Source organism: Cetorhinus maximus, chromosome 19 (assembly GCF_964194155.1).
Source record: "Cetorhinus maximus chromosome 19, sCetMax3.hap1.1, whole genome shotgun sequence".
Classification (NCBI taxonomy): Eukaryota; Metazoa; Chordata; class Chondrichthyes; order Lamniformes; family Cetorhinidae; genus Cetorhinus; species Cetorhinus maximus.
The window spans coordinates 53,030,612-53,054,314 of NC_135897.1; the positions used below are offsets into that span (position 1 = coordinate 53,030,612).

Below are 23,703 nucleotides of genomic sequence, written 5' to 3' on the forward strand. Positions count from 1 at the left end.
ACTGAGATGAGGAGAAATTTCTTCTCTCAGAGGGTCATTAGTCTGTGGAATTCTCTTCCCCAGAGAACAGTGGAGGCTGGGTCATTGAATATATTTAAGGCTGAATTAGATAGATTTTTGATTGACAAGGGAGTCAAGGGTTATGGGAGGCAGGCAGGAAAGTCGAATTGAGGACACAATCAGATTAGCCATGATCTTATTGAATGGTAGAGCAGATTTGAGGCGCTAAATAGCCTATCCTGCTCCTAGTTCTTGTGTTTTCTTGATGACTTGGCAGCAATGCACAAGTTGCTAGTAATCTAGTGGTTCTGATGTCTCCAAAATTCCTTGGTGCTCTAGGAGATCTAATGCATCCAATTTTCATAAGCATCTAGCTGCTAGATAGATTGTGTTAGTTTTAAGTGACATGTTTCCCCTTGTTCAGGGGATCCAATGCATGTGAAGCCCTGCTAGGCAAAACACTGCACACTGCCACTTTTTGACAGATTTAATCTAAATTTCATGAGGTGGCAGGGGAGGAATCTAAATCCAATGAATCACAATTTTTTTCATTCATGGGATGTGAGCGTCACTAGCAAGGCCAGTATTCGTCACCCATGTTGAATTCCCCTTGAGAAGATGGTGATCAGCCATTTGAGCCACAGCAGTGCCCGTTGTGCAGGTATAGCCACAGTGTTGTTAGAGACGGGGTTCCAGGATTTTGACCTAGTAATAATGAAGGAATGGTGATATATTTCCAAGTCAGGATGGTGTATGACTCGCAGGGAAGCTTGAAGGTGGTGGTGTTCCTATGTGCCTGTTGCCATTGTCCTCCTGGCCGGTAGAGATCGCAGTTTTGGAAGGTACTTTTGAAAGAGCTTTGGCGAGTTGCTGCAATGCATCTTGTGGATTGTATACACAGCTGCCACAGAGCCAGTATGTAGTGAGTAAATGTTTGCATGGTGGGCTGGAATGCTGATCAAGTGGGCTACTTTCTCCTGTATGCTGCTTCTCTTCCATGGCTACATCCACGCCCAGGTGACCCTGGCAAGGGGATACACAGTGACCACCGATACCCTGAGGCCTTTGGTGACCATTGGGCGCCAGTGAGGGACCTGGAGTGCATTGTCAACTCCAGGAATGTTATTTTAATTGGAGTTAAGTTTCCTTTAAAATTTGGGGTTTTTGTTGTTGGTTAGTGGTGTCCCCTTCAACTGAGGCACCTATTTCATCTTAAATGGGCTATTTTTAAATTGCTTCAAAAGTAGTATGTTAAGCGTTACTTGTTAATGAAAAAACAAAATAGTTTTAGCCTCACTTGTCTTCAAGGTTCCAGAGCTCAATCCTGGCCTGAATATGCAGGTGGATCTCACATCTACTCTGCTGGTGAGCAAACTTACACTGTGCTCTGACTGAGGACCAGGTTCACAGTAGTTCCCAACATATGGAGTCCTCTTATGCTGATGACACTGTAGGGGTGGGTGGATACTCCACCCTAAGACATACAGGAAACATTGGCATGAGCCTGAGGCTTAGTTTTCAGCGGTTATGTCTGACTCGTACAGAAGTTATGGCAGGAGTTCACTAGAATGGCTACAGATTTTCAACACCAAATATTTTGCAAATATTGCTGCCTGGGAAAGAGTTTAAATTACATTCTATCCATCTCAATGAAACTAACAGAAAAAAAGTAATAGCGAAGATTGAATATGCCGTTTAATACAGAAACCAGCAGTTAAAGCTTTACAATTAGCAACAAGGGAATACGTATGCTAATATTGATGTACAACAAAATATTTTGGTCTATTAAGAAGTATCACATTTAGTTAGTATTAGCGAGATCACTGATGACATGTGAAGGAAAACTTAAAGGCAAACTAGAATCCATATCACATTTATAAAAGGACACAGCACGTTACTAATATGGGCCATCACAAATGCCAATGGATCAAAAATAGCTAAGATCTTTAATTAGAAAATAAAGCACAAACTTGAACAGATATACATTATGCTTTGATGTGGCTGGGCAAGAGGGAAAGAAAATGATTTATGCTCTAAATCAGATTATTGAATATTTTATTTCACAGGACTACCTTTTGTTAAATCAATGAATACTATGCATTCTTAGGGTTTAAGATTGATATGACTGGTAAGTTATTATAATGAAGTTCATCTTAAAAATAAGTTTTTAAATGAACACTTCAGCAGCAGTACTGGTATTCAGCTTTCAGTATGCTACATGCGAATAGACTGATATCAGAGTCAGACTTTACTTTAGTCCAGGTTATGTACCAAAAATGCTGCTCGTCTAGATTTTACAAAACTGGGCTCAGCATTTGAGGAAATTATGAACAAACTGGTGTCCCTCAAACATTCAAAAGGATGGGTCCTTCTGGTAAGATGATTTGAAAGCAATTAACACAGGATGGGGATGGATGTTAATGATGGTACAGTTAGGCAAACATTAATTGGATATTACATCATTATTAACTGAATTAATCATATTTAAGGAAGAGTCTTCCATTTTAAACTGTTTCATAACATTGTCCTCATACATTCAGTTCACGTGACTGAATGACCACATGCCAACTTGATATTGGCATGATGCTGCCCACCTGTGATGTCACAGTGAGGAGGGGTTTTCCTTCTCCAGACTCCTCCCTCGGTATCTCCTTCATCACCATGGTAACACCCTTATCTGCAGCCCTAGCGCCTTTCCCCTACAACAGTGAAATCAACAATGACTTGTGTCAAAAGACTTTAAACTATTACTGTTCAATTTATAACTTTTCTTTTCCATATATGTTTTAGCCAAACTAACACTTTTATAACATTCTTAGAATTGAAATAAACTTTTAAGTTTTAAATTGGTAACAAAAACATTATTTTGTAACCAAAGCATGAAGTGAGCAATGGAAACATCCAAAAACATTGTCACTACATCACTAATATACATCATGGAACTGTTTGCTACAGATAAGCCAATCACAAAAAAGCATTCATTTGCCCACAGGCCAGAAGAAACATTGTACCACAGGAGGAAACTTTATGGCACACAAATTGCAAAGAAATATTAGGGAAATATTCAATCTGGTAGCATCCAGGTATTTTTGTATTATATGGACTTTACTTTCTGAAAATGAAGTTATTAATTTTCTTAACACATTTATCAAATGCAGACAATAACAAAATCCTATTTCTGTTTTTCAAGATCCACCTTGCTTCAGGGCTCAAGAATTTTGTGAATGCCATTATTTACTTGTTTAAAGCTCTGTTATGTACTTTTTCTTTAAAACGAATATTGAGATTTAATTTTAAGATTTAACAGCTTCTTGTGGACAAATACCAGCATGCTTATGTTCAAAATCAAACAGATGCAAAGAGTTATGAAATGAAACAGACCTTCATTTATTTTAACCTTTTCTCCCCCCGTTGTTTTTCCCTGAAAAATAGCAACTGAAGATGCCACTGGAGAAAATTAATCAGAAGAATCTCTGAGGTGGAGAGTATAAGCAATCTGAAATCATGTCAGCAGCCATTCCAGGTTTTCATATTCAACTTTGTATGTTCATTTATTTCACTCATTGTGAAGTGCAGTAATTTCTTTGTTCTCCATTTAAATAGAAATATTCAAAACAAATCACTATTGAAACTAAACTACAAAAATATATATCTTACTATTTATAAGTCTTGTATTTTTAAAATAGTAAATTGAGATGATACTCTTTAAAGATAGATTTTAAGATCTTTAAAATACATATTGTATTTAAAAACTTGAGAAAAGAAACAAAAATAAAATGTAGGGCAGAGTTTAGCCCTTGTCAGGCAGGGGTGGGCAGGAAGCCGACCACCGCCCTCGATTGAGGCTGGAAAGCAACTCAGCGCTGCCTGTGTGGGGGGCGGGGGGGGGATGCGAGGGGGGAGTGCGAGCGGGGCGAACATGAACTTCGTGCCTGCGTTTGAGTGCGCCCTTGAGATGAAGGATTTTGAAAAAATAAAGAATTGAAAAATGTGACAGAGTCACGTGAGGGGACACGTTATTAATTAAATGTTAAAACTTTCATCTTATTTTTATTTGATGTTGGAAACCTCATCCCACCCATGGATGAGATTTCCCAAAAAATGCAAAGGACGCTTGGCCTTTTCGCCTGCCTGCCAACCATAAGGTTGGACGGGCAGTGAAAAATTTAACTTAATTGATGCTTTAATGGCTTTAACAGACCTTCTAATTGTCAGCAGGCGAGCTTCTGATTCCCGCGTGCGCCCACCGACTGAACTATTGTGCGAGTGCGTGTTGAGGTCAGGACGCTCGCCCGATGTCAATGAGTGACATTTCCCGCTCGAGCAGGTCAGGCATGCGCCCGCCTGCTGAGGTGAAAAGTCTGCCCATAAATAAATGTGCAAACAATAAGTTTGGTTGTTTTTTATGTTAATCATATAGTATAATTATCAATGCACTGGAAGAACAGCTTCAGATATAACCATGCTGAGCACACAGTTCAGCTATTGTCAGGTGTCAAATTGCTGAATCCTGCAGTTAAAATTGCATGCCTACAGCTTAGGCTAAAGTAATCTGTTCTTATTGGATCATGATGGTAATGGCTTAACTGTTTCACTTCCATTGCCAGCAACGTCACACAAAATACAACCACTGATGTTGAGCTGCTGGTGTCCACAAAGAACAGCACAACAATAGTGTGTGATTCTGTGGTTGTTATCTGACAGAATTCAAGGTGAAATGAATGTCAGTGAAACAGCTAAGCTGGGTTACCGATGGAAATTTTTTCTTTTTTCCCCTATTTAACATCAAGTCTTTTACAATAGGTCTGGGATTGCAATTTGTTTACAGTTGTTTATGCAAAAATAATAGCCTACCAAATCCCCAGATATATTTCTTACTTTGAGTTTATGGTAGTTACGAGCATCAGTTGTGTCTTGCCCAAGTGACCATGCTCAAAATGAAACATAATTTTCATCTTTTGGAGATGAAGACCTAACTGGGTGTGCTAATGTGTGGCAGGATAAAGGACACTGACATGTTGTGAGACATCTGTAGTCATTTTGAGTGTAATCTCTTGGATTGTTCATGCAAAAAAGTATAGAGATATACTACACATGATGGACCAAATTTTTAAAGGTGAACACTAAATATATTTGAGGAGTTACAAGAACAAAATAATTATTTTCTCAGCCAATGGTATCTCACACCTCAGACCCCTTGTAATTACGAAAACTAGGAGACTTGCACATTGAAATTCATGAAGCTTTCAGAGCTGCTAACAGACTCCTATCACATCTGAGACTTCCAGGCCCATTTCAAAAGGGAACCAAAGGGATGTCATCTGCATCTGATAGGCTCACATTGTTAGAGGAGTCAGTGGGTTTTCCTAGACATCCTGGAACTCCCTTCCTAACAGCACTGCGAGTATACCTACAGCACATTAACTGCGGCGGTTCAAGAAGGCAGCTCACTACCACCTTCTCAAGGGCAACTAACTAAGGATGGGCAATAAATGCTGGCCCAGTCAGCGAAGCCCATATCCTGTGAATGAATAAAAAGAAATGGCTTCCCAAAACCAGACCCTCAATATGGATGGTAACTCTTTCACTAACTAACAACTGGGACATTATCAGTCCTGAAATCAAAGCCAGTTCCAGACACTGGATAAAAATCCCTTTTGGAAATCATTGTGGAGAAAGAAGGACACGTGACTTGAGTGTCCATTTTGAAATCTCTATATGCCTTTGAGAAGTGAGAAATCCTCAGCCTACTGTTTTAACATTAACTGGAAAGGACTTCAGCTGCCTGGTTGAGCAAGCAGTCGGTTACCATCTCTTAACTCCTCCAAGCCTGTCTCTGCTGGAAAATTTCCTACCATTGCCTGCAGAAGCAACCCAGACTCTATGTACCTACTCCAAACACTCCTCCCCCAGGTTATGAGTGTGAAATAAACTAACCTTCTGAGTTAAGCATAACATGAGTTTGCAGCGGGTTATTAGTAAATTGGATCACACAAACTGTGGGTTTGGGAAAACACGCCACCGCGTACTTTAAAAAATAATTCAACACACCTTCTGCTTACAGACAGGCAATGAGAGGAAATCAGTGTAGTTTGCCTCTCTCTCTCCTGTCCGTAACAGTGTTCACAGATTACTTTAATTTTGCTTTAAAGCATCATAATTAGATATCAGCAGCATATAATTGTGTAGCTCCTTTAATGTAGTAAATTGTGAAGATTATGAAATGTAAAAATTAAGGATTTACTTGTTGTTTATTTGAAATATTGATGCAGATTTTCCTTTCCTATGTGCCTTGGAAAATTGATTCGCTAGTGCAACGGAGATGAAAAGAAGAGCAGTGACCAAATATAGCTTTTTATATTGCCCTGCCACTTTCAGATTTGCAGAGAAAAGATGCAGGGAATGGCAGGGCAGGTAGGTTGAGGGAGCAAGTGTCTGTACTGACAATGTGCAGAGACACTGTAATAATATTAAAGTGGGACAGGTGGACCTAACAGGTGGACCTTTTCTCCTTGAAACACTAGCTGGGAGTCCATTTGGAGGGATATCCAGAAAAGGTCAGCAGGAAAATCTCAAATCACAGGATCTCAGCGGATTTGGGACGGTTAGGTAGAGGATAAGTCCTTTCCTTGACAAAATGTCCCGAAGCCTATGGTCATTATAGCTGCTGTCATCAGGGTTGTGCTTTCACTTTATGATAATAAACTTGAAAGAGTTAAATAGAGCCATCAGTGTTAGCTGCTAGCAAATTTTAGTGCTATCTTAACCTCACTGTCACTTGCCACAATGTGATTAACTAAGATTTTTATTGGTGCTTTGGAGGTCAATTTTGTAAGCATGTCCATTTTTCTGCAAAAACCATAAGCGTTTGATTATTTGTGGTGGCAGTGGGTATAAAGTGCATGCACTAGGGAGCGGGCTAGAGCCTGGAATACTGAGGTATTAGGATGTGCCACAACTGTGGTAGTAGAGTTACCAGCCTTGGGGGGCAGGATGGGGATCAGGGGTGCTGTTTTGAGAGAGGCTTTGATGTCTGACATACTAGGAATAGGTATCAAGGTGTGACAGAATTAGGGTTTGGAACGTCTTGGATTACAGGGAAAGCATTGAAAGTTCAAGGTTCTTACTGCATTGATTGAGAAGGTTGGATATACCTGGATCTGTCATTACTGGTGATAGAAAAGAAAGGAATAAAAAGAAAAAGTGGAGGGCACAGGAGGTGGCTATCTAGCCCATCATGACATATCAGATCACATAACACTGGAGAGGGTCTCCCAGATCTGGTAGTATTGAGGAGTGGATCCCCGTGCTCGGGACATGGAGAAGGAACATCCTTTTGTCTGCAAGCATTAGGACCAGGCAGGGTCTGAGAGTACTAAACAAAGAGGCTGCAGCATCTGAGGCACTGACCAGGGGATTACCAGCATCTGGGAGCAGTGCCTAGGGGATTACCAGCATCTGGGAACACTGGCTCGGTGGCAACGGGAGGAGGAAACCCGAGTTTTTGGATCTTGTCAGACAGGATGGGAGTCTGGGAGTAAATAATGGAATAACTGCATCTGGGAGCACTTGAGGAGGGGATGGTGAGAGGGGATGATCTAGCGTTGAGAAGCATCGGTGGGAGAATAGGCAAGGTCTGGCAGCATTGAACAGGAGGAGTGCCCGAGAGAATCTAAACTGACTCACCCTGGACTGTTCCAGACAAATCAACAACCCACACACCATATTCCCAGGCTGCTTGCCCTGTAACAAGATGAAGTGAATTTTAAATATGAAAAGCACTTTAATATTGTATTTGGTGATAGTGTACTTATTCAGTGACTTAACACAGTGGTAATTAATTCCAATGTTTACAATTAGATAACGTAGGCGACGTAGTTAGCTACTCAAAGACTCAATAAAAAATTTCACAGAGGATGTAATTAGCCTGCTTTACTTAACAGAGAAGTTTTGAAAATTAAATTACTTGTGTTTTACAAAATAATCTCCTCGGAAATAAGCTTACTAGGTTAGAAAAAATACATAGTTCAAAATTACATTATCAACTCTATTTTGTTTTTCCAATAACCACCACAGCTGCTCCCTCTTCAGACTCACTTTCTGAAGTGAAAAAAAAACTTTTATTTAACGAATTGGTTGCAAACTTGGGAGGTAGACTTTCAATTTACCATGCATGTTTGAAACTGGCATGGAGGATCAGCTGCCTATTATAGAAACTGCACCATTTTCCTTTCAATTGCTTTCAGTGGAAATTAAAATCCAGTGGTTTCTATTGTGTATGTCCAATCTGCATGGCCAGTTTTAAGCACAGGCAGCAAGTTAAAAACTACATCACTGAATTCAAATTATCTTCAAAAATACATAAACTGTAATATTGCAATACACAAGATGAAATTTGACTATTCGATAAAGAAAATGTTATTTTTCTTAGTAGGAAAAATCTTATTGCAGCTCGGCAGTCTCCTATAATGGAGGCCCAGATTATGCTAACAGATTAGCGCAAACCAATTTCTAGACTTATACATTTCAGTCAATGAGAAAAAAAAAGGGCAGCCATATACTTTGAGAAATCTTCCGAGTTATTTAATTCACTTACTTGATCCATATCATTACTCATAGTCAAATCTAGAATTGTTTTTTTTTGCACTTGTAGGAAACTAACTGGTGCAGTATCATAAATGGTGTTTCAAAATATGTTCCATTTTCTGTCGGCGCTCTTGTACGGGAATGCTGGTGAGCACCTGTTCAATCGAATTGATTTACGATACCACACACTCAACATATAGTAAACTAGAGCAGAAACTGCTGACTGGTTTGAGGCAAACATCACTGTAATACAACCTGTCTCTGAAGCCAAGCAATCTGCTCCCGTTAATTGTAAGGGAGAATTGGGCAAGGAGACTCTGAATGCTTCAAGAGCTGCTCAAAGTAAAGTTTAATAGACTGTTAGGTGTTGCACCTAGGCTATCTGGTTATACTGGTTACAACTTTACCAGAATACCCAGATATCCTCTGACACAGGGAATGCTAAGGGCATGTATGATGTGACCAAAAGGCAACAGCAAAGAAAACAGATCTTCTGAAAAAAAAACAAGGCGGGGAGGTCATCACAAATTGCAATAAACACAGTTGGAGAGATGAGTGAAACAATACTTTCAGTTGTGTTCTAGGGAGAAGCTGATCACCGAGGAAGCTCGAGACACCATAGAGAGTTGCCTGTCATTGCAGAGCTGGATATCAAACCCAAAGAGGAGGAACTTAGCAAAGCTATTGATTGGCTTTCCATCGGCAAAGCTCCAGATGATTATGATGCTATACTGCCTGAATTAATTAAACATGGGAAATAGGCATTCCTGCAGCATCTGCACAAACTTTTGAGCCTCTGCTGGAGGAAAGGCAAAGTGCCTCGGTATATGCATGATGCAAAGGATGTGATCGATTACAAGAACAAGGGCAAAAGCAGTGATTACAACAACTATTGAGGCATAATTTCAGTTCTGAGAGTTTTCATCAGAGGTTCTGATAAAAAATAATAGACATAAAACATGAGCTGGATTTTCGCAGAGTCGGGTCGACACCGGAGACCTCTAAAAATGGCGGGCTGGACCCGAATGCTGAAGTCCCGCCCCCATTTCTGACAGATCCCATTTATGCCAGAGGGGGGAGGAGGAGGGGCATGAATCACACAGGCAGGAACCCAAACTTAGCAGGGCCATTTGAATTAGTGTGGTGTTTAAATAAACCTCATTTTTGCTATCCCAAGGATAACTTGCGGTGTGGGAGTCATGGATTTATGAAGTAACATAAACACTCTTGATGGGCGGATAGGATCTGGAGTTATTTAAATCCCCAGCCCTTTAAAAACTAACAAAACAGGCTGAAGCTGTCAGACTTTTTTTAAAAAAAAGCACCAGCTGTTGGTCTATTTTGATTGACAGGCCATCAGGTGTAGGTTAGAGAAAACATTACCATCTGCTCCTGCTGTTTGAGCTGGGTTCATTGTTGGCATTTACTAAGCAGAAATCATTATGGATGCTTGGCGGAGTTCAAAAGCTCAAAAAGCACTTATCTCAGCAGGGGCTTGAGTTCACATTTTGATAGTTTAAGATAAAAGGATTATCTGCATTTGATGTGATGACTGAATAGAAGTTTGTTTCGAAAACAGCTTAAAGATTTAAGGGGATTTAAAATTTTTGAATGGGTTTCGTGAATGAGAGTTTTTTTGTATTAAATGTTATGAACCTTATATTGTTAAAGTTCAATTTTTTTTTCCATCTTACATGGCTCCTGACAACTGCCCGTATTGGGTACTAGGTGGGTACATGAGGTGGCATAGGGGCATATAAAGTGGCATGAAGGTATGAGGTGACATGGAGCAGGCAAGAGGAGGGACATGGGAATGAGAGGGAGGTGAGGGGATGTGAGGGGTGAAGGTTAGAGTGCCTAACAGCTTCTAAAACAACTGGTAACAAAGTCCCAGAGAACCGAGGTGGGCCTTCTAACCAGCCCGTCTTGATACTCGCCCGCCTCCATGGCTGACTCCAATTTGCTTCTGGGTTTAGTGTGCTGCACTCAATCCTGCCCCCACTCCCCTGGAGCTAAAGTTGCATGTGATGGGACTTTTTAATAAAGAGGCAGGTCTGCCAAGTCGGGGAATTTTCTGACTTGAGCTAACTGCTTCGGTGGTGAAAATCTGACCTATTACCTCCGTTTTTTCTCTCTATAGATGCCTCCAGATCTGCTGGGTGTTTGCAGAATTTTCTGTTTTGAGTTCAGATTTTCAGCAGCCGCAGCATTTTGCTTTTGTATCGACTTAAGAGTTGACTGACAGGGCTTAGTTTATTTTCTAATTGAAGAACCAGACAGTGACTTTTAATCTTAAATTTAAGGTGGTTATTATAAATAATTTATTAAGTGATTCATTAGAAATTGCATGGATCCATAGATTTGCATGCATAGGTGTTGTTTTCCTATCGGTTGTATCATGTGAAGCCATCCAATATTTTAACTCTGCCTGAGCTGCACAGAGAGAAACATATTGTTTCTCTTCTCATTAAAGGACCACACGATAATATTAGATCCTAAATTCTAAGGAGCTAATTTCAATAATGTACTGATTCAGGAGAGACTGCTGGAAGTATTTGTACATATGCACATTAACGTTGGCCCTAACATTCCTTCCCGGCAAGCTTGGGCATTTTTCGTACCTGAACTCATCTGGATTTGCAAGTTCATGTTATTTGTAGGGCCCTGACGTAGCCCTGGCAAAAGCATCAGATGTCTCTACTCTTTTTCCTCATCTTCCTCATCTTGGTAATGAAGCTTTCTCCAGGTGTGAAAGAGTAATAATGGGCTTACTTTCTTGTGGATTATCTTATGTGAAACCTGTGAGCATATAAAAGTGTAATTTTGTAGCGCTTTAAAAAAAAGAATTGGGCTGAATCTTCTGAGGAATGGCAATTGGACTTACTATTGGATTGCCACTCTGCTCCTATTCTCTCACTTTACACTGGAGCTCCACGCTTCTCACCCGGGCTTCAGAATCAGGCTTCCTGAGAAACATGGTGCATACCTGCTCCTGGAGCCCTTTCCTCATAGTGTAGGAACATCAGGGGATATCATGCCACACCCGCTTTTTACAGCGCTAGCTGCCATAGAGCGGTAAATTTAAATGTCCCAAAGCCACCTTGACATGCTACGGAGAGAAGGTAAGTGGGTAGGTGGGTGACTGGGGGGTAGTAGTCAGGTGGTCCAATGGGGAGTTGGGGTGTTAGTAATATAGGGCGGAATTTTGCTTTTGATGGGCAGGCGGGCCTGACCGACTCGGCGGCGGGTGGGCAGCTGATCCCCGGTGCCGAAACGGGCCAATTAAGACCCGCCCAGCGGGGTTCCGACTTCCATCTTCATCGGGAAAATTAAATCGGCAGCGGGTGTGTTCAGACCACCGGGAACTGGCAGTCTGTATAAAGAGCGGCCAGGCAGCCTCCTTTAGGCTGTTGACCATGGCCAGCAACCAGGCACCACAAGAGGTGAGGGCAGAGGAGGAGGAGGGGGGCAGGCTGCAGGGTAGGCCAGCGGGGGGCCACTGTGCTCCTCGGTTCCCAGATGCCTGCCCTGCTGTCCTCCTCGAAGAGGTGTCCAACCATCGGGAGGTCTTGTTTCCGGAGGATGGGAGGAGGAGGGCACCCCCATGTCACCAGGCAGGCGTGGCAGCAGGTGGCAGAGACTGTTAGCTCTCATGATGCTGTGCGGCACACCGGAACACAGTGCCACAAGCGCTTCAATGATTTGCAGCGCTCTGGAAGGGTGAGGACCATGTCAGTCTTGGCCATTTGACCCAGCAGGTAGCCTTAGCCTTTGAGCCCCCCTGCCCCCCCATGTCTTACTGTCGTTACTGCATTGGGCATTTGGCGCACACTGGGTGGGCAAACAGATAGTGACCATGCTTACATCAGCCTTAGTGGTTGAGGAGAAGATGGGTTCTCCCTGCAGCATATATTGGTGTTTGTCACATTTGAGTAGTCTGGGGGCAACCTGCAGGGGAGGCAGCTAGACATGTACTCAGAACTCCAACATATGTCTTCTTGGTGATGATGAGATGGTGGAAGGGGAGCCTCAAGGTGTCGTGGCCAAGAGCCATCTGCTGGCCTTGGCGCCGCAACTAGTTGCGCCTCCTTGCCAGGGGCGTTAAGGCTCGTGTGTTATTCAAAGTGATGAACGCTGAATGTGTCCAAAGTGTCCACTGGGGGAGGGGGTTGGGAGCAGCCGTACTATCTTCTGGGGATTGATCACCAGTAGTGTGGACAGGAGCCGCAGGAGGACTCAGATAGGCCACTGGGGTTGGGATGCGGCGTGCGCATGCAGAGTACATGAGCGATCAGCCCCAATAAATGCTCTTCTATGTTCTGCAAGCAAAAACTGAGAGCAATATGCGGGAGCAGAAGCGGACTGGTGGTGGGCACGCCATGCTGCAGCGCCTCACCACGTATGAGCAGGCGGCCAGGTTGGCAGGTGTCGGTGAGGCTGGGGTGCAGCAGCCAGGTATTTGAGGGCCACAGTCCCATCCACTCTGTCTCCCCACCATCCAAAGCACTGATTATTGCTGCAATCGTTAATGCAGCAACACTGCTCATTCACAGACTGATACAGTCAGATGTGTGTGTCATACACAAAGGTCCCTTGGCCCCTTGAGGATGCGTGTCTCTAGCACCTTCCAAAGTAGCCTTATCCCATTTGTGACCACTATCCCCATGGCCTAACATGCCATGGCATCGCTGCTGCACATCCAAAGACTTATTGCATCTTAGGAGGGTTTGTACCTCCACCACCCTTTTAGCCAGTGCGTTCCACATTACTCTGTCCAAATGGTCGTCAGCACCTTACCTGTCAACCTCATGGTACTCAACTTAAATAAATGCCACCACGTTAGTCATCCCTGCACCAAGGGGAAATGTTGCCTTCTGTCCACCTGTTCTATGCCCCTTATAACGGTATGAAGGTCAATAATGTGACCTGTCAATCTCCTGTACTCCACGGCAAATGTCACAAGTGTTTGCAATGTTTCCTCATCACTTCAACTCTCCAGGCCAGCATGCATCCAGGTCAGGAACCTTTGTACTCTCCCCACTCCAATGTCATCCCTCCCATGAAGCGCAGGTCGCAACTGAACGCAGAAGTGTAGATGTGGCCTCACAGCGTTTTTTGCACTTGCAACATGACCTCCCTTTTCCTACATTCTATTCCTCGGCTAATAAAGGCACGTCTGGCTTTGACCTTGTTAAATGCTTTATGTTCTTGTTCTGCTACCTTAACGGGTCTGCCCTGTAATCGTCGTGACTTCCCACGGTCCTACCATTACTCATGTATTCCTGTACCTTGCTTGTCTTGGCCAAGTGCTTAACCGAACACTTATCCACATAACATTCCATGTGGCATTCCTTAGGCCATCTGACCAGCCTGTCTGTAGGCGCGTGTAATGTTTAGGTCTCCTCTTGACCACCCCTTAAAGGATGAGCAACTTATAAGGCTGGGGGGGAAAGGGATGAAAGGTGTTACTGACTGAACGCTAACTGATGCACTGTTCTTGTTGGTAATTTCAGCATCACCACCGCATGGCCGCCCCCAACATGTCCAGAGCCTCCCCTCCACACCTGAGGGCCAAGACTTGCAACTTATGTCACATCCTTTCAGCGAGCCAGGCACCAGCGCAGCGACAAACACTCCGGGATTATGACGTCAGCTAGTGTCCCGGGGCACAGTGGAGAGGGGTCTTCACAGTCGCTGGAGGAGATGGCATGGACAGAGAGTGCCGATGGCGCCAGCAGCCGGAGGACTGCAGGGGACCAGGCATATGCTGAGTCCGGCAGTGATGATGTACCTCTGGAGATGTCAGCCATGCAGCAGCTGCAGGACAAGGGCAGGGTGCGTGGGAGCATTTGGCAGGGTTGCATGAGGGTGTGCTTCACTTGGTCTTTGTGGTGGAGGAATCTAGGCAGAGTTTCAGTGATGGCATGAACCTCAGGACAGAGTTTCAGGCTTCCTCCATTGAGAGATTGGCGGCTCTCATGGAGAGGGGCTTCCAGCGGATTGAGAATCTTCTGATTGGGTTACGCTCTGACCTGCAAGCCCTCACAGCGCTAATGGCCACAGGTGGTCATTCACAATGTGGAAGATGTTCTGTGCACCAAGTGTCGCCGCTCGGTGCCCATCCATCTGCGGTGAGCTGGGAGGTCCAATGTGACCTCACGTCGGCGCAACAGCTGCCTGTCATCGCTGCGAGCTCCTCTCAGGGCGCTCTGGATGAGGGCAGCAGCCCCTCTGCCAGTGACCGTTGCATCCGTTGAGGCTGTGACAACTGGGGAGGTGCCAGTTCTGGAACTGGCCACTCCCTCCCAGGCGGGGCCATCACAGGCTCCACGGACCAGAGGACGGCTGCCAAGGTCATCGAGGCCAACAGGACAGCAAAGTCAGCAGGCTGTCTCACAAGCCACTCCAAGCGATGGGGTGGTACCTAGACGCAGCACCCAAAAACGTAAGCATAAGGCACGTTAGGCACTCCACGGGCTTGTCACTGGTGATTTTGTGTTGGCTCTAGATTAGGGAATGTTTCATTATCAGCGTCAGAGCGACGTTTGTGCTTTATTTTGGTGGGAATAAAGTCTACTTTTCTGACCATGGCTGAGGGTGTTTCCTTTGTGCTGCATTTGTATGTTTCACAGACATCTCATGAGTGTTTGAGTGGACATTGATGTTTCTGTACTAAGCCCTTAGTTGCAGCTGATGAGGTGGAAGATGTAGCACCTAAGTGCCACGTGTGGAAACGCCAGGCAATGCTGCTCCTGCTGATCGATGTGTGTGGAGCTAGCTGAAGGTTCCTTGGATTAAAGTGTCCTGGGTGTCCCTGCCTCCTTGGTGTAGTAGCGGGTCGGCGTGCTGCCCCTCATCATTGCCCTGTGCTTCCTCATCCTCTGAGCCACTGCTGGATTCATCATGTGCAGCCTCATCCACTGCGTCAAGGCCTTCATCGTCCACTGCGTCCCCCCTTTCCAGCACAAGATTGTGCAGAGTGCAGCATGCTACCACGATCACAGAGACGCGATCTGGGGGGTACTGGAGTGCGCCCCCTGAACGGTCCAGGCAACGGAAGCACATCTTGAGAAGACCGATGGCTCTCTCCACCACAGCCCTTGTGGTGCCCTGGCTCCTATTGTAGCGCTTCTCAGCTTCTGTTCTTGGATGGCGGAGAGGCATCATGAGCCACCTTCTGAGGGGATGGCCCTTATCGCCCACCAGCCAACCATCCAGCCGAGCCGGAGCACTGAAGAGCCCCGGCACCTGGGAGTGTCTAAGGATGTAGGCGTCGTGGGAGCTGCCTGGGTACCTTGCACAAACTTGCAGAATCTGCATCCTGTGATCACACACTATCTGCACGTTCATGGAGTGGAAGCCCTTCCTGTTGACGAAGGCACCGGGCTCACCTGCTGGCGCCTTGATGGCCACATGTGTGTAGTCTATTGCATCCTGGATGCGGGGGAAGCCAGCAATGGCCGCGAAGCCTCTGGCTCGCTGTGCCTGACTTGCCTGGTCACAGTGGAAGTGGATGAAGGTCAATGCCCGTCTGAACAGAGCGTCTGTGACCTGTTTGACACAAGTGTGGACAACTGATTGGGAGACACCGCAAAGATCACCCACCGAGCCCTGGAAGGAGCCAGATGCATAGAAGTGGAGGGCAACTGTGACCTTCAGAGCCGCTGGCATGGGGTATCCACCCACACAGTTAGGGGAGATCTCAGAGCCAATCATCTGACAGATATAGTTCACTGGCCCCCTTGACAGACAGAGCCTCCTTCGGCACTGTACCTCAGTCATACTGAGGTAGCTGCTTCGCCGCCTGTATACCCTGACAGCAGGATAGTGGCGTCTTCTGCAGCCCCTTCCACCTTGGACAACCCCTTGGCCCTGCGCCCCTTGTGCCTGCACCTGGGCTCCCAAAGGTGGCTCCCCTGGAGGCTGATTGTCCACTCCTGGCCTCCTCCTTATTCTATCCCTCCCTTCCTCCTCAGAGGAGCTGCCTCCAGTGGAGATGTCAGAACCCATACCCAGGCTAAAGGGAGGCTTCCGGAAAGCTGCAGGCCCGATAAAGATTACTGTCTGCAGACTGGTGAGCTGAAGCTTCAAAGTACAGAGAAAGCTATTGGAAATCGATCTGAACTGGTTACAATCACACAGGCAAGTTTAAAACACTTTCTGCATTAAATATTTCAGAAAAAAACACGAACAACCCCTCTGAGTCCACATATCCCGCCCGTGGATGAGGTTTGTTAAAAAATCAGTTACCCGCCTGCCCGTTGGGCCTGTGCGCTGAGGCAAAGATCGCACGGGCTCCCCAAAATCGGCGTCGATTGCCGAGTTAAGGGCCTTAACAAGGCCTTTAATTAATGGCGGGCGCGCATTGCACTTCATCGCATGCCCGCCCACCTAAATATCGCGATGCCGCGCACTGATGTCGGGACGCTCTCACGATGTCAGCGCACGACATTTTAAACGCTGACATGTGGGCTCCGCCTCCCGTGCGTCAGCCATAAAATTCTGCCCATGGCTACCCAGGAATTAGAATCAGCTTTAAGCCTTCTAACTTTTCCTGGGTAAATATTCCGCTAAGTGAGTCAGAACCATCTGAAGTTTCCAACTATAAATCAGAGTTTTGAAGAGTTTCAAATGCGGTTGAAGCTTCCAGGCAATTCCCATGCAGTCAATGCATGGGGACACCCAAGGCATCCCCCCATTGCATCTTTCAGGCTACCCCCGGGGCACGATTCCCCGGAGGCTGGAGAATCTGGGCCAATATGATAAAAACCCTTGCTAATCATTGGTGGTACTCATCATGTTATGTTTTTTATCATTACTTTCATCATATTAATTTGCTTCTTTTGTGCTTCCTTACATCGTTTGGTAATATCTCAGGTGATTATCTTGTGGGAGAAAGTGGGGTCAATGTTGGAGCCAGGAAGGAAGAGGGATAAACAGAGGAAGAATAGAAGGAGGGCAGAGAAGTTGGGGGGCAAACTTTCTTCCATTTTGAGACAAATCTGTAAATTCACTTTCTTTTTCATTAACCTCAGGTCCTTCGGGTCAGATGATCAATGGAGCTTCCCAGCTGTTCACCTGTTCTGGGGTTGAAGAGGGCATAGCCATGAAACCTACATTCCAATTCAGATCATTGCATGCAGTCTGGCCCAAAATTGGATGATCCAAAGGGTGCCAGGTCACAGCAAGGTAAGTCTGGTGGGTGAGGTGGTTACAATTGTGGAAGTGGGGGGGAAGCTGGGAAAGCAACAGCCCCGATTATGTCTCTGGGCCTGGAGTAGCAAAGATCATTTCTGTGGTATTCTACCTACCCCCATAAAAATTACTTAAACTTACCTTATGCTGAGTTCCTTCGACTCCATCACCAGTTGGAGAGTACATGGTGCATATTCCAACCAATTCTGCTCCATAATGGCAATCGGGGTCCTAAGTAGTTCATAGGACCCCTGTTTACTTATAAGAGATTTACTGCCTGAAACAGACAGACACTGGGTGACTTCAGTGTCAGGTCCCTGTGAATGTAGCAGCAGCCTAACCATTGCTAATAATGGAGCAGTAAGTCCACCAATGTGAATTTGAGTGAGTTACCACGCAACTAATATATAAAAACAAAAAACTACTGCGGATGCTGGAAATCCAAAACAAAAACAGAATTACCTGGAAAAACTCAGCAGGTCTGGCAGCATCGGCGGAGAAGAAAAGAGTTGACGTTTCGAGTCCTCATGACCCTTCAACAGAACTGAGCAATATCAGGAGAGGGGTGAAATATAAGCTGGTTTAAGGTGGGGGGTGGGGTGGGGGGAGAGAAGTTGGGGGGGGTGGGTGGTTGTAGGGACAAGCAAGCAGTGATAGGAGCAGATAATCAAAAGATGTCAGAGACAAAAGAACAAAGAGGTGTTACAGGTGGTGATATTATCTAAGAGAATGTGCTAATTAAGAATGGATGGCAGGACACTCAAGGTACAGCTCTAGTGGGGGTGGGGTGGAAAGACTGACAGGGCATTACAGGTATAGATTTAAAAATAATGGAAATAGGTGGGAAAAGAAAAAATCTATATAAATTATTGGAAAAAACAAAAGGGAGGGGGAAGAAACGGAAAGGGGGTGGGGATGGAGGAGGGAGTTCAAGATCTAAAGTTGTTGAATTCAATATTCAGTCCGGAAGGCTGTAAAGTGCCTAGTCGGAAGATGAGGTGCTGTTCCTCCAGTTTGCGTTGGGCTTCACTGGAACAATGCAGCAAGCCAAGGACTGACATGTGGGCAAGAGAGCAGGGTGGAGTGTTAAAATGGCAAGCGACAGGGAGGTTTGGGTCTTTCTTGCGGACAGACCGCAGGTGTTCTGCAAAGCGGTCACCCAGTTTACGTTTGGTCTCTCCAATGTAGAGGAGACCGCATTGGGAGCAACGAATGCAGTAAACTAAGTTAGGGGAAATGCAAGTGAAATGCTGCTTCACTTGAAAGGAGTGTTTGGGCCCTTGGACGGTGAGGAGAGACAAAGTGAAGGGGCAGGTGTTGCATCTTCTGCGTGGGCATGGGGAGGTGCCATAGGTGGGGGTTGAGGAGTAGGGGGTGATGGAGGAGTGGAGCAGGGTGTCCCGGAGGGAACAATCCCTACGGAATGCCGCCGGGGGGTGAAGGGAAGATGTGTTTGGTGGTGGCATCATGCTGGAGTTGGCAGAAATGGCGGAGGATGATCCTTTGAATGCGGAGGCTGGTGGGGTGATAAGTGAGGACAAGGGGGACCCTATCATGTTTCTGGGAGGGAGGAGAAGGCGTGAGGGCGGATGCGCGGGAGATGGGCCGGACACGGTTGAGGGCCCTGTCAACGACCGTGGGTGGAAAACCTCGGTTAAGGAAGAAGGAGGACATGTCAGGGGAACTGTTTTTGAAGGTAGCATCATCAGAACAGATGCGACGGAGGCGAAGGAACTGAGAGAATGTGATGGAGTCCTTACAGGAAGCAGGGTGTGAGGAGCTGTAGTCGAGGTAGCTGTGGGAGTCGGTAGGCTTGTAATGGATATTGGTGGACAGTCTATCACCAGAAATTGAGACAGAGGTCAAGGAAGGGAAGGGAAGTATCAGAGATGGACCATGTGAAAATGATGGAGGGGTGGAGATTGGAAGCAAAATTAATAAATTTTTCCAGGTCCCGATGAGAGCACGAAGCAGCACCGAAGTAATCATCGATGTATCGGAGAAAGATTTGTGGGAGGGGGCCGGAGTAGGACTGGAACAAGGAATGTTCCACATACCCCATAAAGAGACAGGCATAGCTGGGGCCCATGCGGGTACCCATAGCCACACCTTTTATTTGGAGGAAGTGAGAGGAGTTAAAGGAGAAATTGTTCAGTGTGAGAACAAGTTCAGCCAGACGGAGGAGAGCAGTGGTGGATGGGGATTGTTCGGGCCTCTATTCAAGGAAGAAGCTAAGGGCCCTCAGATGGTCTGGTGGGGGATGGAGGTGTAGAGGGATTGGACGTCCATGGTGAAGAGGAAGCGGTTGGGGCCAGGGAACTGGAAATTGTTGATGTGACGTAAGGAGTCAGAGGAATCACGGATGTAGGTGGGAAGGGACTGGAGACGCAACTAATGCTGATTTCAGCATGTTAGAATCCACCAAATTAACCTTTCATTGTATGCACCCCATGGTCATTGTGAAATAGATCGCTTTTCCTTCATTGTGAATAAGAACACTCATTGTCTAGTCCAGGACCACTAACCTATAATTACAAGAAATCAGAAAGAAATCAGAGCCCAGATTTGGCAAGAATTTTAAAATTAGGGCTGCACTCAGTGGTAATGAGTGTTATATAGGTGACAGGAGTGTTATCCTCATTGAATTTTGCACAAGAAAGCCACATCAATTTGTTTCGATATGTTCCCCATACAGGGACATAAGTCTACATTTTGTTTTGTAAGGGTTTATAAGATTGGGTGAGCCAGTAACTTTTAACGTAATGCTGGTCATGACTACAAAATCTTTTGCCATTTTTCAACCAAACATCTAAACGAGGTGTGAAAGTATATACTTGCTGAAATACATGCAATGAGGGATACATCTGAGCCTTTCTGATATAACAATGATAGCTGAAAGCTTGTACAAATTTAAACATCTCCCCACTGAGTTTTACTCTGGAGATAAGTCCTTCCTCACCTACTGGCGTCTCTTTTTTAACTGCCAACATTTTCAGTTGGAATTCTCTCTCTTTTTCTCTTTCCTCCTTCTCTATCTTCACAATTTCTAATTCCCTTCCCTGTTTTCTTTCTCTCTCCTGCCTTTTTTCCTGCTCCCTTTTAAAAGCCATTTCTCTTCCCTTTGCTTCTAATTCAATTTTTTCAGTTCCTTTGCTTGTTCAAATTCAAGTGTCTTCATTTGTAACTGAAATCTCACTACCTCCAGCTGTGACTCACTAGTGTCAGGTTTCACTTCCAACTGTAGATGTTGTACAATACTTTTAATTATATCTGATTTCCTAGCCCCCGCAGGTAACACCAATTTTAACTTATCTGCCAACTCTGTTAACTTACTCTTGGTTATTTTTTCCAACCCAATCAGAGTTATGTCTTCTGCTTCCAGACAAGTCTTAGCAATTGCCAAAGCAATCTTGCAGTCTCACCACTTCTAAAAAAGACCTCACCAACTCCCGAATTCAAAGTGCTTTGCATACTCGTAACCTTAAGATTCACCAATTCCAAACCAATCAAGGAATTATAAATATTATCCCGCCAAGAGCCCCCAATTGTTATGACATAGCAGTTCGTAAAGGCTGAGTTATTTAAAATCCCAGAGGGAAACTTTTATCAACTATCATAACCTGTATTTTCAATTGTTATGTTTTGAGTTACAGCTCTAAATTCAGGATCAAGACCACCAGTTCTTGAGAGGTTTTTATATTAAACTAAATGAAACATTTATTAATTTGCAACAAATTAACCACATATACATGGCTACAAATTATAACTACTTTTAACAAATTCCCAAATTAATCTCCACTAAGGCAACAATAACCAATAGACTTAAACAGACACCAGGCAAAGCATTTTTCACCTTACGAATACAAAATGAGGTTCCTTTCAATTTGGTTCCTTTGCAGACAGTTGTAGGCTTACAGGCTTAGATCTTACATGCCTCTGACCCGCACATACAAACTCCTTTCTGTTATACCCAGCCTTTCCCTTTGAATGCAAATTCTCATTGTATCACCAGGCCCTTTGAACTCCACCTCTTCTAACAATAAAACCCCTTTCATAGTACCAATTTTATTAGTAATATAAACATTGCTTGGTGTCTCCTAGCTAGGTGCAAGATTTCACTCCAACTCTTGAATGCTTTATTCAGCAAAATGCAAATGTACCCTCTATCTATTATTTACATCTCAAAACTACTATACATCAAACCACCCAGACTATCTGGCTTTAATCCAATTAACACACACACAGACTAAACCTCTATTTTTAAAAAATCCAATAACATTATATACATTAATATCTCTTCCTGACAAATATAAAAGTAAAATATTACTTAAATGGACAGAGACTACAGAATTCTCCATATACAGAGGGGTATGACTATCCTCGCAAATGAAACACAAACAACTAGTATGCAGGTACAGAAAGTAATTAGGGAGGCAAATGGCATGTTGGCCTTTTTTTGTCAGGGGATGGAATATAAAAGGAGGGAAGTCTTGCTACAACTGTACATGGCATTGATGCGGCCACAACTGGAGTACTGCTTACAGTTATTTGACCTATCTATAACTTTGACACTTGTTTACTTCAGCCATCTACATAGTTTATATTACTATTGTATTGCTATATCTTGGTCATCCATTCATTGTCTGTTATCTACTTTTGAGTTTTTTCACAGAGTCTCTTGGTTCAGAACCTGGGTTGATCTTGTGAGGTATGCTGCACTATTGTTTTCTTGAGGAAGGTACCATAGGGTGCAAATAGGGTAAGCCTCCTGTGCTCAGACCTCATTCAGCACTTCCACCTTTTTATCCAGCAAACAAAGGGTTCACATGCCATGCTGCTCCATCACTTGCATGCAGACTCCATTTCCTGCCTTGACATTTGCTTTTTCGAGCAATGTCTGGGAAAGAATGAAGAGGAGGTTGCGTTAATCCAATACTGTGACAAATCTAATATGTGAATTTAATAGTATATTAGATTTTGGGAGCTGTTTCATTACATTTTTATCACCAAGATGTGACATATTCCCACTCTGGTAAGTGGTGCATTGGAAAAATCATCCAAGTTCACAGAAAAAGTAGTAGTTCATAATGAGTGCCCATTAACACCCAAAACATCCACAAAACATCAAGATCAAAAAGAATACACCAAACAATAAAAAAATGGAGAGAACAGCAAACTGTACTATAGTAGAAGTGTTAACATGGTTTTGGTACACAGAAATAGCATCTAGCTATTAATAAATAACTAGTATGGTGTAAATAATTTTTCAGAAAAGCTGCAAAGACTCGAGGTGATTTACACAGCACTTTACCACATTCCTCACAAATGTTTCAATGCATTTCACAAACAATTAATAACTCTGAAATACAATGGCTACAACTACAAAAGAAAGACTTGCATTTATATAGTGTTTTTACAACTATCGTCCAAAAGCATCCATCAGCCAATGAAGTACTTTTGAAGTGTAGCCACTGTTGTTATGTAGGAAACAGTATGGCTAGGATTTAACATGGAGGCGGTGGCTGGAAAGGCAGAGGTGAGATCGCCTTCACTAGCTCTGGAAATCACAACACTATTTTGCATGCCTCAGGCAATTAGTTGCCCAAGGTCGTCGCTCGCACCCCTTCTGAGGCAGCATGTCCTGACTACAAGAGCTGCTGGCTAATCAGAGGGCCAGCAGTTGTTCAGTCCCAGCAGTGCCAACAGGAGTGGAGGCTACTGCTGGGACTGCAACCAGTCCCCCCGACTTGGAGCAGTGATGGTGGCTGGAAAATCAGGTAAGAGAGAGGTGGCTCATCGGGGCCAGTCAAGCATGCCTCGTTAAGGGCAGGGGGAGGGGGTGTTGATTGGGAGGCCGGGGGTGGGTAATCAAGTGGCTGCGGCCCAGCACAGGGCACAAGGTGCCCAAAAAGGGTGGAGCCC

At 44.5% G+C, this 23,703-nt stretch overlaps 1 protein-coding gene across 1 annotated transcript in view; it reads right to left on the reverse strand.

Annotated features, from left to right (window-relative positions):
- The window catches only part of pex5la (peroxisomal biogenesis factor 5-like a), a 194,311-nt gene that overhangs the window by 117,079 nt on the left and 53,529 nt on the right, over positions 1 to 23,703 (reverse strand). The window contains exons 2-3 of the mRNA XM_078563858.1: positions 7,687 to 7,743; positions 2,595 to 2,699 (exon numbers count right to left, since the gene is read on the reverse strand). Of these exons, the coding sequence (XP_078419984.1) occupies positions 2,595 to 2,699; positions 7,687 to 7,743 (162 nt within the window). The remainder of the gene's footprint in view (positions 1 to 2,594; positions 2,700 to 7,686; positions 7,744 to 23,703) is intronic.